This window comes from Lagenorhynchus albirostris, chromosome 1 (genome assembly GCF_949774975.1).
Source record: "Lagenorhynchus albirostris chromosome 1, mLagAlb1.1, whole genome shotgun sequence".
Classification (NCBI taxonomy): domain Eukaryota; kingdom Metazoa; phylum Chordata; class Mammalia; order Artiodactyla; family Delphinidae; genus Lagenorhynchus; species Lagenorhynchus albirostris.
The window spans coordinates 134,648,317-134,664,914 of NC_083095.1; the positions used below are offsets into that span (position 1 = coordinate 134,648,317).

Sequence of the window (16,598 nt, forward strand, 5' to 3'; positions counted from 1 at the left end):
GAAATAGAATGGAGAAAATACAAGAAATGTTTAACAAGGACCTAGAAGAACTAAACAGGAAACAAACAATGATGGACAACACAATAAACGAATTTAAAAATTCTCTAGAAGGAATCAATAGCAGAATAACTGAGGCAGAAAAATGGGTAAGTGACATGGAAGATAAAACAGTGGAAATAACTACTGCAGAGGAGAATAAAGAAAAAAGAATGAAAAGAATTGAGGACAGTCTCAGAGACCTCTGGGACAACATTTAACATACTAACATTCGAATTATAGGGGTCCCAGAAGAAGAAGAGAAAAAGAAAGGGACTGAGAAAATATGTGAAAAGATTATAGTTGAAAACTTCCCCAACATGGGAAAGGAAATAGTCAATCGAGTCCAGGAAGCGCAGAGTCCCATACAGGATATATCCAAGGAGAAACACACAAAGACACATATTAATCAAACTATCAAAAATTAAATACAAAGAAAAAATATTAAAAGCAGCAAGGGAAAAGCAACAAATAACATACAAGGGAATCCCCATGAGGTTAACCGCTGATCTTTCAGCAGAAACTCTGCAAGCCAGAAAGGAGTGGCAGGACATATTTAAAGTGATGAAAGGGAAAAACCTACAAACAAGATTACTCTACCCAGCAAGGATCTCTACCCAGCAAGGATCTCATTCAGATTCAGCGGAGAAACTAAAACCTTTACAGACAAGCAAAAGCTAATAGAATTCAACACCACCAAACCAGCTTTACAACAAATGCTAAAGGAACTTCTCTAGGCAGGAAACACAAGAGAAGGAAAAGCCCTACATAAACAAACCCAAAACAATTAAGAAAATGGTAATAGGAACATACATATCAATAATTACCTTGAATGTCAATGGATTAAATGCTCCAACCAAAAGACAGACTGGCTGAATGGATACAAAAATAAGACCCATATATATGCTATGTACAAGAGACCCACTTCAGACCTAGGGACACGAACAGATTGAAAGTGAGGGGATGGACAAAGATATTCCATGCAAATAGAAATCAAAAGAAAGCTGGAGTAGCTATTCTCATATCAGGCAAAATAGACTTTAAAATAAAGACTATTACAAGAGACAAAGAAGGATACTACATAATGATCAAGGGATCAATCCAAAAAGAAGATATAACAATTGTAAATATTTATGCACCCAAAATAGGAGCACCTCAACACATAAGGCAAATACTAACAGCCATAAAAGGGAAAATTGAGAGTAACACAGTAATAGTAGGGAACTTTAACACCCCACTTTCACCAGTGAACAGATCATCCAAAATGAAAATAAATAAGGAAACACAAGCTTAAAATGACACATTAAACAAGCTGGACTTAATTGATATTTATAGGACATTCCATCCAAAAAGAACAGACTACACCTTCTTCTCAAGTGCTCATGGAACATTCTCCACAAGAGATAATATCTTGGGTCACAAATCAAGCCTTGGTAAATTTCAGAAAACTGAAATCATATCAAGTATCTTTTGCAACCACAACACTATGAAATATCAATTACAGGAAAAACAACTGTAAAAAACACAAACACATGGAGGCTAAACAATACGTTACTAAATAACCAAGAGATCACTGAAGAAATCAAAGAGGAAACCAAAAAATACCTAGAGACAAATGACAATGAAAACACGATGACTGAAAATCTATGGGATGCAGCAAAAGCAGTTCTAAGAGGGAAGTTTATAGCAATACAATCCTACCTCAAGAAACATCTCAAATAAACAACACTAACCTTACACTAAAGCAATTAGAATACTCTGGTTTCTCTTCAGATAGAATAAATCTTTCGCCTTTTACAAAAAAAAAAAAAAAGCAATTAGAGAAAGAAGAACCAAAAAAACACAAAGTTAGCAAAAAGAAATCATGTAGATCAGAAATAAAGGAAAAAGAAATAAAGGAAACAAGAGCAAAGATCAATAAAACTAAAAGCTGGTTCTTTGAGAAGATAAACAAAATTGATAAACCATTAGCCAGACTCAACAAGAAAAAGAGGGAGAGGACTCAAATCAATAAAATTAGAAATGAAAAACGAGAAGTAACAACTTACACTGCAGAAATACAAAGGATCATGAGAGATTACTACAAGCAACTATATGCCAATAAAATGGACAACCTGGAAGAAACGGACAAATTCTTAGAAAACCAAATCTTTCTGAGACTGAACCAGGAAGAAATAGAAAATATAAATAGACCAATCATGAGCACTGAAATTGAAACTGTGATTAAAAATCTTCCAACAAACAATAGCCCAGGACCCAATGGCTTCACAGGTGAATTCTATCAAACATTTAGAGAAGAGCTAACACCTAGCCTTCTCAAGCTCTTCAAAAATACACCAGAGGGGGCTTCCCTGGTGGTGCAGTGGTTGAGAGTCCGCCTGCCGATGCAGGGGACACGGGTTCGTGCCCCAGTCCAGGAAGATCCCACATGCCGCGGAGGGGCTAGGCCCATGAGCCATGGCCGCTGAGCCTGTGCATCCGGAGCCTGGGCTCGGCAATGGGAGAGGCCACAACAGTGAGAGGCCCACGTACCGCAAAAAATAAAAATAAATAAAAAATACAGCAAGGGAGGAACACTTCCAAACTCATTCTATGAGGCCACCATCACCCTGATACCAGAACCAGACAAAGATGTCCCAAAAAAGAAAGCTACAGGCCAATATCCTGAGGAACACAGATACAAAAACCCTCAACAAAATATTAGCAAACAGGGCTTCCCTGGTGGCGCAGTGGTTGAGAATCTGCCTGCTAATGCAGGGGACACGGGTTCAAGCCCTGGTCTGGGAAGATCCCACATGCCGCTGAGCAACTAGGCCCAAGAGCCACAACTACTGAGCCTGCGTGTCTGGAGCCTGTGCTCCGCAACAAGAGAGGCCGCGACAGTGAGAGGCCCATGCACAGCGATGAAGAGAGGCCCCCACTTGCCACAACTAGAGAAAGCCCTCGCACAGAAACGAAGACCCAACACAACAGAAATAAATTAATTAATAAACTCCTATCTCCATCATCTTCTTTAAAATACTAGCAAACAGACTCCAACAGCACATTAGAAGGATCATACGCCAGGATAAAGTGTGGTTTATCCCAGGAATGCAAGGATTCTTCAATATACCCAAATCAATCAATGTGATACACCATATTAACAATTTGAAGAATAAAAACCATATGATCATCTCAATAGATGTAGAAAAAGCTTTTGACAAAATTCAACACCCACGTATGATAAAAACTCTCCAGAAAGCAGGCTCAGAGGGAACCTGCCTCAACATAATAAAGGCCATATATGACAAACCCACAGCCAACATCGTTCTCAATGGTGAAAAACTGAAACCATTTCCTCTAAGATTAAGAGCAAGACAAGGTTGCCCACTCTCACCACTATTATTCAACATACTTTTGGAAGTTTCAGCCACAGCAATCAGAGAGAAAAAGAAATGAAAGGAATCCAAATCGGAAAAGAAGTAAAACTGTCACTATTTGCAGATGACATGATACCGTGCAGATGACATGATACTATACATAGAGAATCCTAAAAATGCTATCAGAAAACTACTAGAGCTAATCAATGAATTTGTTAAAGTAGCAGGATACAAAATTAATGCACAGAGATCTCTTGCATTTCTATACAATGACAATGAAAAATCCGAAAGAGAAATTAAGGAAACACTCGCATTTATCACTGCAACAACAACAAAAAAATACCTAGGGATAAAACTACATAAGGAGACAAAAGACCTGTATGCAAGGAATGAAGACACTGATGAAAGAAATTAAAGACAATATAAACAGATGGAGAGATATACCATGTTCTCGGATTGGAAGAATCAACATTATGAAAATGACTATACTACCCAAAGCAATCTACAGATTCAATGCAATCCCTATCAAACTACCACTGGCATTTTTCACAGAACTAGAACAAAAAATTTCACAATTTGTATGGAAACACAAAAGACCCCAAATAGCCAAAGCAATCTTGAGAACGAAAAACGGAGCAGGAGGAATCAGGCTCCCTGACTTCAGACTATACTACAAAGCTACAGTAATCAAGACAGTATGGTACTGGCACAAAAACAGAAAGACAGATCAATGGAACAGGATAGAAAGTCCAGAGACAAACCCATGCACATATGGTCACCTTATCTTTGATAAAGGAGGCAAGAATATACAGTAAAGAAAAGACAGTCTCTTCAATAAGTGGTGCTGGGAAAACTGGACAGCTACATGTAAAAGAATGAAATTAGAACACTCCCTAACACCATACACAAAAATAAACTCTAAAGACCTGAATGTAAGGCCAGACACTATAAAACTCTTAGAGGAAAACATAGGCAAAACACTCGATGATATACATCACAGCAAGATCCTTTTTGACCCACCTCCTAGAGAAATGGAAATAAAAGCAAAAATAAACAAATGGGACCTAATGAAACTTCAAAGCTTTCACACAGCAAAGGAAACCATAAACAAGACAAAAAGACAACCCTCAGAATGGGAGAAGATATTTGTAAATGAAGCAACAGAGAAAGGATTAATCTCCAAAATATACAAGCAGCTCATGCAGCTCAGTAACAAAAAAACAAACAACCCAATCCAAAAATGGGCAGAAGACCTAAATAGACATTTCTCCAAAGAAGATATACAGATTGCCAACAAACACATGAAAGGATGCTCAACATCACTAATCATTAGCGAAATATAAATCAGAACTACAATGAGGTATCATCTCACACTGGTCAGAATGGCTATCAACAAAAAATCTACAAACAATAAATGCTGGAGAGGGTGTGGAGAAAAGGGAACCCTGTTCCACTGTTGGTGGGTATGTAAATTGATACAGCCACTATGGAGAACAGTATGGAGGTTCCTTAAAAAACTAAAACTAGAACTACCATACGACCCAGCAATCCCACTACTGGGCATATACCTTGAGAAAACCAAAATTCAAAAAGAGTCATGTTGGGCTTCTCTGATAGCGTAATGGTTAAGAAGCTGCCTGCCAATGCAGTGGACACGGGTTCAAGCCCTGGTCTGGGAAGATCCCACATGCCACGGAGCAACTAAGCCTGTGTGCCCCAACTACTGAGCCTGCGCTCTAGAGCCTGTGAGCCACAACTACTGAGCCCACGTGCCACAACTAATGAAGCCTGCGTGCCTAGAGTCCGTGCTACGCAACAAGAGAAGCCACCACAATGAGAAGCCCACATACCGCAATGACGAGTAGCCCCCGCTTGCAGCAACCAGAGAAAGCCCGCACACAGCAATGAAGACCCAACACAACCATAAATAAATAAATAAATTTATTAAAAAAACAAAGAGAGTCATGTACCACAATGTTCACTGTAGCACTATTTACAATAGCCAGGACATGGAAGCAACCTAAGTGTCCATCGACAGATGAATGGATAAAGAAGATGCGGCACATACATACAACGGAATATTACTCAGCCATAAAGAGAAACGAAATTGAGTTATTTGTAGTGAAGTGGATGGACCTAGAGTCTGTCATACAGAGTGAAGTAAGTCAGAAAGAGAAAAACAAATACCATATGCTAACACATATATACGGAATCTAAAAAAAAAAAAAAAGGTTCTGAAGAACGTAGGGGCGGGACAGGAATAAAGACACAGACGTAGAGAATGGACTTGAGGACACGGGGAGGGGGAAGGGTAAGCTGGCACGAAGTGAGAGAGTAGCATTGACATATATACACTACCAAATGTAAAATAGCTAGCTAGTGGGAAGCAGCTGCATAGCACAGGGAGATCAGCTTGGTGCTTTGTGACCACCTAGAGCGGGGGATAGGGAGGGTAGGAGGGAGACACAAGAGGGAGGGGATATGGGGATATATGTATACATATAATTGGTTCAGTTTGTTATACAGCAGAAACTAACACAACATTGTAAAGCAACTATACTTCAATAAAGATGTTTAAAACAAAAAAAAAAACTTAAAGACAACATGATCAGAAAACAAGAAGCAACCTACAGACAAAACTATAAGGGGTCAAAATAAGAGTTATCAGACACAGATTTTAAAATAACTATGCTGAGTATGTGTAAGAAAAGGCAAGATTGAAAACCTGGGCAGAAAATTAAAATTATAAAAATGAACTATATAGGAATTCTGAAGCTTAGAAATACAGTTACTGAAATTAATAACTTAATGAATGAGTTTACCACCATGGAGACTTGGAAGAGAAATTCAGTATGCTAGAAAAATAGGTCAGAAAACATCCCAAATGAAGCCAAGAGAGAGAAAAATGTGGAAAATGCAGATAATAAACAAGACATAGGGAAATGTATTGAAAAGGCTAATCATATATGTAGAGTCCTGGAATGGGACAGATGCAATATTTGAAGAGATAATGCCTGATAATGTCTGAAAATTTTCCAGAACTGATTAAAGGCTTCGTGAGATTTACGCACTATAAATACTTCAAGAGAAACAATGGAAGCTATAATAAGGGAATGATATCTTTGAGGTGCTGAAAGAAAGGAATCTCCAAACTAAAAATCTATACACAATAAAAATACTTTCCAGGGGCTTCCCTGGTAGCGCAGTAGTTGGGAGTCTGCCTGACAATGCAGGGGTCAGGGGTTCGAGCCCTGTTCTGGGAAGATCCCACATGCCGCAGAGCAACTGGGCCCGTGAGCCACAACTACTGAGCCTGCGCATCTGGAGCTTGTGCTCCGCAACAAGAGAGGCCAGGAGAGTGAGAGGCCCGCGCACCGCGATGAAGAGTGGCCCCCACTTGCCGCAACTAGAGAAAGCCCTCGCACAGAAACGAAGACCCAACACAGCCAAAAATAAACACATAAATAAATAAATAAATAAAATTCACCTCTTAAAAGAAGAAAATTTAGGGTACTGAAAATTATATATATAAAAAAAATACTTTCCAAAAGTGAAGTCCAAATAAAGATATTTTCCTATAAGCAGACCCACACTGAAGGAAACAAAAAAGGATATTCTTCACGCAAGAGAAAGAAGATCCTAGATGGAAACCTGGAGAATAAAGACCATGAAAAGAGCTAATATATACAAAGATCCAAATGAATACTGATGAATTATGTAACAATAATGTATAAGGTTTTAGATAAATATAGAACTAAATGCATGACAACAACAGCAGGTATTTGGCAGGGTGTACATGTTCTAAGGTCTTTGCCTTGACAAGGGAAAGGAAAAACACAAATTAACAAATTTATATTATACTTTGACAAGCTAAGGATATGTATTATAATTGTAAGGTAGTAAATCAGAGTAAAGGATGATAAGCACCAAGCTAACAGAGGTGGGAAACTGGAGTAATAAAAAAAAAAAAAAAAATCCAAAAGAATGTGGGGGAAAAAAGCATGGAGCAAGGACAAGTAAATGAGACAGATTTAAACCCAAATAGCAATACCAACATTAAATGCAAATAGATGATTGCTCCAATTAATCTGACAACGATCATCAGACCTGATAAAAATATATAATGGCAAGATGAGAGAACAGAACCTCAGCTAACTCTCTGGCTGCACAGTTCTCTGTTTCAAATTTTCAGTCCTGGAAACTGAGGTTTCCAAAAGAATAAAACTTTTTCTCTCAATGAACTGAAGTAAAGATGGTAGCTGAAGTGGCCAAGAGTGTTAGAGGTCAGTCTCTAGTGGCCAGGAGGCCAAGAAGGCTATGCCTCACTTTCCTACAACAGAGGAGCAGAGTAAACAGCATACTGCCTCCATGAAGATATGTCAGGAAGTCTAAGAGAAATTACTTCTGATTTCTGTGTTCAAATAAATGAGAAGAAACTAACACCTCTTATAAAATCAATTTGCAAGTAAAAGAGCTAAGCAAACATTTGTTTCATCCAGTTATTTCTAAGGAACACAAAACTACAGTTTTAACTGGAAAAATAACCAGGATAATTCCAGTACCTTACTACCCATCCTCAAGTAAGATTCTGAGGAACATGTAAACTATGTAAATTCAATCCTAATAGGAGAGGGAGATAAAAAAGCACACTTCTGACGGCTAAAACAGATAATCTTAGCTATCTACTGCAAGGCAGAAAAAGAAGAAATCTACCCACACAAGAAACTAGCTTAATGACAGTTATTACAATCTACTTCCAAATAAGTAGCTTACCTTTTATCTACAACTTAACAGATAAAGAAAGGCATAGATGCAAAGCTTGGTAAAGTACAACTTCATTTAATTTTCTATATTTCAGATCTTTAAATATGTGATCCCAAATGAGTGACTACCATACCTTGTTTTTATATATATAAATTTATTTATTTTTGGCTACATTGGGTCTTCATTGCTGCATGCGGGCTTTCCCTAGTTGCAGCGAGCGGGGGGGCTACTCTTGGTTGCAGTGCGTGGGCTTCTCATTGCATTGGCTTCTCGTTGCGTAGCACGGGCTCTAGGCACGCGGGCTTCAGTCGTTGTGGCTCACGGGCTCTAGAGCACAGGCTCGGTAGTTATGGCACACAGGCTTTGTTGCTCCACGGCATGTGGGATCTTCCCAGACCAGGGCTCGAACCCGTGTCCCCTGCATTGGCAGGCGGATTCTTAACCACTGTGCCACCAGGGAAGCCCCAAAACCTCTTTTAATTGATTATGTGACAGTGAGAACTCCCTTCATTTTAAGTAATCCTTCAGATTAACTATTCTACATCAAAACACAAGGATTCTATTCCATAAACTCTGTACCTTGGAACTCAGTAATCAAGATTTTACAGAAATAAAAAGGCATGGGGTTGTAGGGGGGTTGTAGGGGGGTTGTCTACAGGCATTGGTGGGTGGGGTGGAGGAAGGTTTCTGTTTAAATAGATATGCAAGAGGGAATTCCCTGGTGGTCCAGTGGTTAGGACTCTACGCTTTCACTGCCAAGGGTCCGGGTTCAGTCCCTGGTTAGGGAACTAAGATCCTGCAAGGAACTAAGATCCCACAAGCCGTGCAGTGTGGCCAAAAAAAAAAAAAAAAAGATATGCGAGCTATTGTGGTATACTAACTCAGAAACTAAGAACCTCAGGTTTTACAAGGATGTCATAAAGTTATCCAATTTCCAAATCAGCATCTTGGGCTTCCAAGCTATTCTCAGCCATGAGGCACATTCTATTTTTAAAAGACTAGAGCCATCATCAGATGGCTCTAAATAGTTATACATCACCTCCTTATACTGAATTGAAAATTGTCTCTTTACAGTTTGACTTACTAATTCTATTGTCATGGCTTGTGTTCATCAAAAACTAATCAAACTAATATTTATACACATACAGCCCTTCAAATAGTTGAAGACAAGGTATCAGGAACCCCCATGTTCTCCTCTCCAAATCTATAATTTCACCTGCTATCTTAGGACATGGTATGGAATCTTTCTATCCTTGCTACTATTCTCTAAATAAACCCAGATTTGTCTAAATAAACCCTTCTTAAAGTACAACCTCAAAATTCAACTCAGTAGATCAGATGTGGCCTGAAAAGCCAGACCACCACTTCCTTACCAAGTTGCTGACAAATCTAACAGGTCCCATTCCCTCCTACCCCTTCCCCTTCCCCATCCTTGTGTCATGTTACATCTCAAGTTTCATTTTCTTACTCTTTATGACCCTCAAGTTGTCACCATGGCCATCCAAGGCCCTAAATACTGTTCATGCTCCTTCTGTGACTCCTTCTTTCTGAGTCATACTTGCTAATCCTCCAAAGTCTATGAATCTCGATACTAGTAACTTGGCAATTGAGTTTAAGATCCTCTTAGTGAGGTCAGTTAGCTCAAGGCAATCACATTCTTCCCAGGCCTCTCAAGAAATACTTCAACCCTAGCAAAGGCCCTTCTTTCTGATATCAGGAACCATGGTTCAGAAACAAATCCAACAGAATTTCAGCCATTTACCTCCCAGATCATCCCCTCCCTGAAGTTCTACCTAAAGCAGGAAAATATAATGAAAACGCTATCTGCAGTCACAAGACCTTCAGTTTCCTGGTCAAGATTTCAGATTCCCTTAAAAGATATCTCTGAAAGACGAAGTAAGAGGGGAGGGGCCGACATCAGTCTTCAAAGATATTGATAAGGTTCTATTTCTTAAGCTTGGTGTTGGGCCTATGGGAATATGATTTAATATGATTGCTTAGATTTCAGGTTAAAAATATTTTGCATGTATTTTTTAAAAAGATACATTCTTAGAGTTTTTCGTCACCATATGCATCAGTAAAAATACAGTCACTAGCAATTTCAGTAAATATATACCAGATTCACTCTCTAGGAAGACAACCCAGTTGATAGCCACAATAATTTCTACAATAACAAAGCTGTGGGAAAACAATGACATTTGACATTTGGGCTATTTGAAGAAAGTTCAATCATAAATGAGGATATAAGCCCAAACAAGAATATACACACACAAAAGCTAAGTAAGCAGCTTTCAGAAAATTACCCTTTTTGCAAGTATAAAAGTATCCTTTCATGTCTTTTGTTTTCTTCCTTCAAAACATCTCATATCCATCTATTCTCACCTATTCCTACCACTACCAACCTTCATTGCTCTTTGCTCAGATTAAAATCAAAGTCCCCAACTAGTCTCCCAGAAATCTACTCTATCCTATCTACTCTGATGCTGAAGGCATACTAATTCTTCTTTAAAAATAAAATAAAAAGCCTAACAGATCAATCATGCCCCTGCCTAAAAACCTCTGTTGGCTTTTTACTGCATTAAGGTAAGCTCCCAGACTCTTCATCATGATCTCCAAAGCCCTACAGTTTCCCTCACAGATTTCTCCCCAGAAAGACTACAGGCTCTTGAAGAACAGGGATTATTTAGATGCCCCATGTCCTCAAGCCTTCTATAGCACCTAGTGCATTGAAGTCCACCTAACTGAAATGGGGGGAAAAAAAAAGGTTTACCTGCAAGACAACTGTTACACAATTTTTTCTCAATTTCAAAGAACAGGTCAAAAAGAAGCTCCAAATAATTAAAATATAACCCCTTAGAAACACTTCCTACTTTTTTTAAACAAAGATTTAAAACCACTACATTTTACCTAGATTCCATTGCTTTAACCTTTATTTTTTAGCATCTTTTAAAAACAAATATAACACATAAATTTAGAAAAGTGCATAAAATATAAAGGTACACCATTACAAACTAGCATGAAATAGTATCCATGCAACTACCACCCTGGTCAAGAAACAGACTACAGTCAATAAACAAGAAGCCCCCATGTGTCCCTTTCAGCTCACAACTCCCTCCCCGCTTAGCTAGATGTACTTGCTATCCTAAACTGTATGGTAATCACATCTTCGTTTCTCTTGATAGTTTTATTGCCCAAGTATGAATCCATAAATATTTCTCATTTTTGTTCCACTAAGAAGCCTTTTTAGAATAATTTTTTCCTAACTCCTCCCCGTCCTGCTCCCCGACAAAACTTTTAATACCACAGACATACTGTGTATCTATTTATGTATTGTGGCCCTTTCAAGGGCTACAGACTATTGTAATATTTAAGACTTTTTCACTCCAAGGACCAATTTTCACCCCATTCGGGGGAATACTGCCTCCGATGAGAAGGCATGCTTAAATAATATAATTCAGTTTTACCTATTTTTGAGCTGTACTAATGAAATTGTACAAAACATGTTTTGGGAATATGGTTTCTTTTGCTCAACACTGTGTTTAAGATTCATCTATCTTGTTGCACATAGCTCTATTCCATTTTATGAATACCACAGTGCTCCATTCTATTGGAACAGACACTTGGGTTATTTTTATTTGAGGCTATTATAAACAATGCTGCTTTGAACATTCTTGTGTTTGTCTCCTGGTGCATCTAAGTACTCATTTCTTGCAGGTTATATATCTAGGAGGAGAATTCCTGGACCACAGGATATGAGTATCTTCTACTTTACCAAGTTATACCAAATGGTTTTCCAAAGCAATTGTACAAATATACGTTGCCATTAGAAGCATATGGAGTCCCCTTACAATTTTCTTACCTTAAAAGAGAAGTTAAGCAAAATATATTCTATGCCTTCTTTTTCTTTTAAGATCTGAAGATCACTGTGCAAAGGACTATCAGGATCAACCCTAAGAATTACAAAACAAAAAACAGTTCAAACAAAAAGTCAGATTTTTTTTCTCACTAAACTCAAAAATGAACCATTCCAAGAGCTAAAACAGAGCCCCTAGGGTAAATTCCAAACAGAGAAGGTCTAAAGCTGGTCTATGGTTCCTGGAAAAACAAATTAACTATAGCCTCCAACGCCTTGGGATTAAATGTCCAAAAAGAGATCACGGTATTCTACACCTGCTCTCCTAAGGGCATGCAAAGTTAGCAGTTATTCTAAAGGAAAGGATCATATGTACATAATCTTCTCAAGAAAGTCTGCTTCTCTCAAACTGTATTATTAGACAAGGGGTTCAAGGAGAGAAATTTACCATGGACAAGACCAGAAAAAGTGAAATCACTAAAAAAATCTAAATTTGTCTACAACTGTTCTATATATTCAGGCCCTACTCAAATTTCTTATTTCAAATATAAACTGGTTGTCACAGTCAATCTCATCAAGTTATTTATACACTTTTGTTTGTATAGTTCCTAATTGTCTCATTAACTCCATGAAACAGTTTTTCCCACAGCTGGCTCTTCTTTTTCTCCTTCTTTCTCACTTTACTTATTAAGCCCAAGAAACAACTCATTTTAACAACCTAAGAACTATTTCTACAGAAACAGTAAGTAAAAGCCACAGTAAATAGGTATCAAATTAAGGGGGAAAAAAATCTCCACTGTGATAGTCTACCATTAAAAAGAGTGGATTAGCATAAAAAAGCACTTACTTCTGCAGTTTAACATGCCAGTCATATAAACTGTCATTTATGAGTTCCACTGAATAAATCCCTGTAAAGGTATAGGGCATGTTAGTTACTCTTCATTTGATCTTATAACTATTGCTCTGGTGTAAATATATACACTAAATAGCCAACAAAAGCTACGAATTTTGCCATTAAAACATGGAACAACTAAGCTGCATTATAAATATTTTGGTGCTGGAGCTGAGTATCTTATACCGTTAACAGATGGACAACTAAAGCCATCAATGAAGAGGATTTTTGGGGTTGAAAAACTGTTTACCATTAATTGTAAGAGGAAAAAAAAGCTTATGCAAAATCATATGTACTTAAGACTTTTCTCCTATGCATATATGCAAACAGTTCTATTAAAATGGAATCCCTCTACATACAGTTTTATAATCTTTCTTCAACTTTTTGGGACATCTTTCCATTAGAATATAAAAATTTATTGTCAATCTTTTTAATAACTGTAGTAATTTATTTTATGGATAAGCCATAACTTAATTCCACCATATAGCTGGTTATTAATTTAATTTTTTGCTACTACAAATAATGCAGTAACAAACAAGTGATGACTGAACATTTTAAGGTAAACCAGTATTCAAATATTTAACTTTATTATGTTTCTACACACAAACTTTTAGATTTCTTATAAGAGGAACTGTTAGGACACCAAAACTTCTAACAACCTCAGAAACAAATTTGACTTATCTTGGACTCTATAAAGTAGGGGGGTTTTTTTGCTTGTTTGTTTTTAAGTAAGCTCTAATGATTTAGACTTAATCACTCCGAAAAATTCTTAATGGATCATAATGCTACCTTTTCAAACAAACTAAAGTTTGGCTCTTTCTCTTATTCAATACTGTTAGACTCTCTGCAATAATCTGAAGGAATTTTATTTCAATTAGAGAGATTCCATAATATTTAAGCCTTATTGGGTAAGAAAGAACTCTTAAGTCAAACTATAAATTTTTAAAAGTAATACCATTAACTACAATAAGAGTTGATTATGTTGTTTTCAAAAAAAGGAAAAAAGAACATAAAAATCAACTTGACAACAGTTCTCTGTTCATACAATAAACATATACTCATTTATTTTCCAAAGCATATATTTCTTGTACCTTTCCCAGAAGATAAAAATCATGAGTTAATCCCCATCAGCAAGAAGATAAAAAATTATGTGTCCATAAAAACATTTTTAAAAATCCAAACAAGTGAACTCATCCTATTTTACCCCGTCTTTTGGTAACTTGATTAAATTTGTGTTTCACATTCCTAAAATAAAGTTAATAAACATTTCTGTTTCTGTCCAGTTATACTATAAGAAATGAAGTTACTATCTGAAAATTTAAAAGGGCATAAGGACAACAGCAGAGATCCAGAGGTCCTTACCTGTTTTATAACTCTGTGATCTGTATATGTCCCTGAGCTCTTTCATAAGTCTATCTGAAGCTTGTACAGACCCAGACACTGCACCCTGAAACATAAAATTTGCTGTTTACCAGGATCTACTGATTTAAATAACTAAAGATTTAAGGTATCTGAACCTGAAATAAACGTTTACAATGATATCGTAAAAATGGATCACCACTCAACATTTTAAGAAGTCAAAAAAGTTAAGTTCAATTAAATCAATGATCATGAAGTTGCAGTAGGAATATAAATTTGGGGCAGGTCTGATTCATTTACTATTTGTCATCTGAAAAAAAATAAATAAACAGCTAACCTATGTTCAGATCACCGTGGCCACTCCAATAGCCTAGAACTAGTAAGGGTCTATTTCAAATTCCATCAATTAAAAAAAAATTTATTAATTTTTTTCTTCTTTACGATTTTATTTGGGGTGGGCAGTTTTAGGTTCACAGCAAAATTGAGAGGAAGGTACAGAGATTCCCCATATAGCTGCCCCCCACAGTGCATAGTCTCCCTCATTATCAGCATCCTTCGGAGGTACATTTCTTACAACTGATCAACCTATTTGGACACATCATTACACCTGAAGTCCATAATTTACCTTAAGGTACCTTTACCTTTTGGTGCTGTACATTCTATGGATTTGGATAATGACAAGTATCCGCCCATCATAATAATATACAAAGTATTTTCATTGCCCTAAAAGTCCTCCATGCTCCGCCTATTCATCCCACCCCCCACCCCGAAACCCCTGGCAACCATGGATCTTTTTACTGTCTCCATAGTTTTGCCTTTTTCAGAATGTCATATAGTTGAAAACACAGTCTGCAGCCTTTTCAGATTGGCTTCTTTCACCTAGTAATATGGATTTAAGGTTCCTCCATGTCTATGTCCTGTCCTTGACAGCTCATTTTTTTTTTTTTTTTTTTTTTTTTTAGCAGGGACTAATATTCCACTGCCTGGATGTACTATAGTTTATTTATCCATTTTCCTACTGCTTCCAAGTTTTGGCAATTATGAACAAAGCTGCTATAAACATCTACGTGCAGGTTTTTGTGTGGACATAACTTTTCAATTCATTTGGGCAAATACCAAGGAGCTCAATTGCTGGATTGTATGGTAAGAGTATGTTTAGTTTTGAAAGAATCTGTCAGACAGTCTTCTAAAGTGGCTATGCCATTTTGCGTTCCCATCAGCGATTAGAAAAGTTTCCTGTCGCTCCACATCCTCACCAGCATTTGGTGTTTTCAGTGTTCCAGATTTTGGGCATTCTAATAGATGTGTAGTAGCTCCATGCATTTTTGAAAATACTAGAAGAGCCTCAATGTGATACATTAACTAAAGCAGGTCCCTTAATCAGACTATAAGAATCTTATACTAACAATCTAGTTTACATATTAAGAAATTGAGAAACAACATGTCCACATATATGCAACTGGTTTCAGTTCTTTTCAGTGTTCCACCTTCTCTGAAGATGAAAATGCACCAGTATCTTATCCTAAGACTGAATATGAATGGAACTATTTATCATAAGACAAAAACATTTAGAATGTCTTCTGAATTAAAAAAACCTGACCTTGTAAAATTTTAAATGTTGCACCTTCAAAAGTTGCACTACACTTTGAGGTGGGGTAGAAAATCAGGTTTACAAAAGAAATCAAATGGGAAGGCATATAAACGTTAAAAGACTTTGCTTAGTTTGTCATGTGATAGTGTTCAATAATTTGTAGTTGTTTTGACTATAACACACAAACTGGAAGCAATCACAAGATACAGAAAGTATCGTAAATATCTTTAACTTAGATACTACAAGCTTTTTTTTTTAAAATAATCAAGATAAGGACTTGGCTAAATTTCTTTGCTCTCTAAAGAAAGATTTGCCAATTACATTAATACAGTAAATAGGACTGAAGAAGTGAGAGTAATCTACCTGTTTACAACACTTGTCATCTCCTTGCATAACAATTCATTCCCTGTGTTTGAGAACCTATGCTCAGGACAAAAGAACTGGTTCTCAGATTTTATGGGTTTGATAGATAGCTCTAAAACAAAGGCAGTAAGTAAATAATAAGTATTGAGATGGATAGCTAGACCTTCGTTTGATATTTCCCTACTCTGGGCATTTTATATACATCGTTTTCATTTATTATTTACAGGAATCATCTAAATGGTACATAATGTCCACATTATACAATTGAGGAAGGGGACCTCCCTGGTGGCGCAGTGGGTAAGACTCCATGCTCCCAATGCAGGGGGCCCAGGTTTCATCCCCGGTCAGGGAACTAGATCCCACATGCATGCCTCAACTAAG

The 16,598-nt window shown here is 37.1% G+C and overlaps 1 protein-coding gene across 3 annotated transcripts in view; it reads right to left on the minus strand.

Moving 5' to 3' along the window:
• UBE2Q2 (ubiquitin conjugating enzyme E2 Q2) overlaps positions 1–16,598 on the minus strand; it is a 69,964-nt gene that overhangs the window by 27,083 nt on the left and 26,283 nt on the right. For 2 of the 3 annotated variants that reach the window (XM_060154958.1, XM_060154954.1), the window contains 3 exons: positions 14,267–14,351; positions 12,860–12,920; positions 12,019–12,109 (listed from right to left, as the gene is read on the minus strand). The exons of the other annotated variant lie outside the window; for it this stretch is intronic. In XM_060154958.1, coding sequence (XP_060010941.1) covers positions 12,019–12,109; positions 12,860–12,920; positions 14,267–14,351 — 237 coding nt within the window. The remainder of the gene's footprint in view (positions 1–12,018; positions 12,110–12,859; positions 12,921–14,266; positions 14,352–16,598) is intronic. 3 annotated transcript variants of the gene reach the window in all.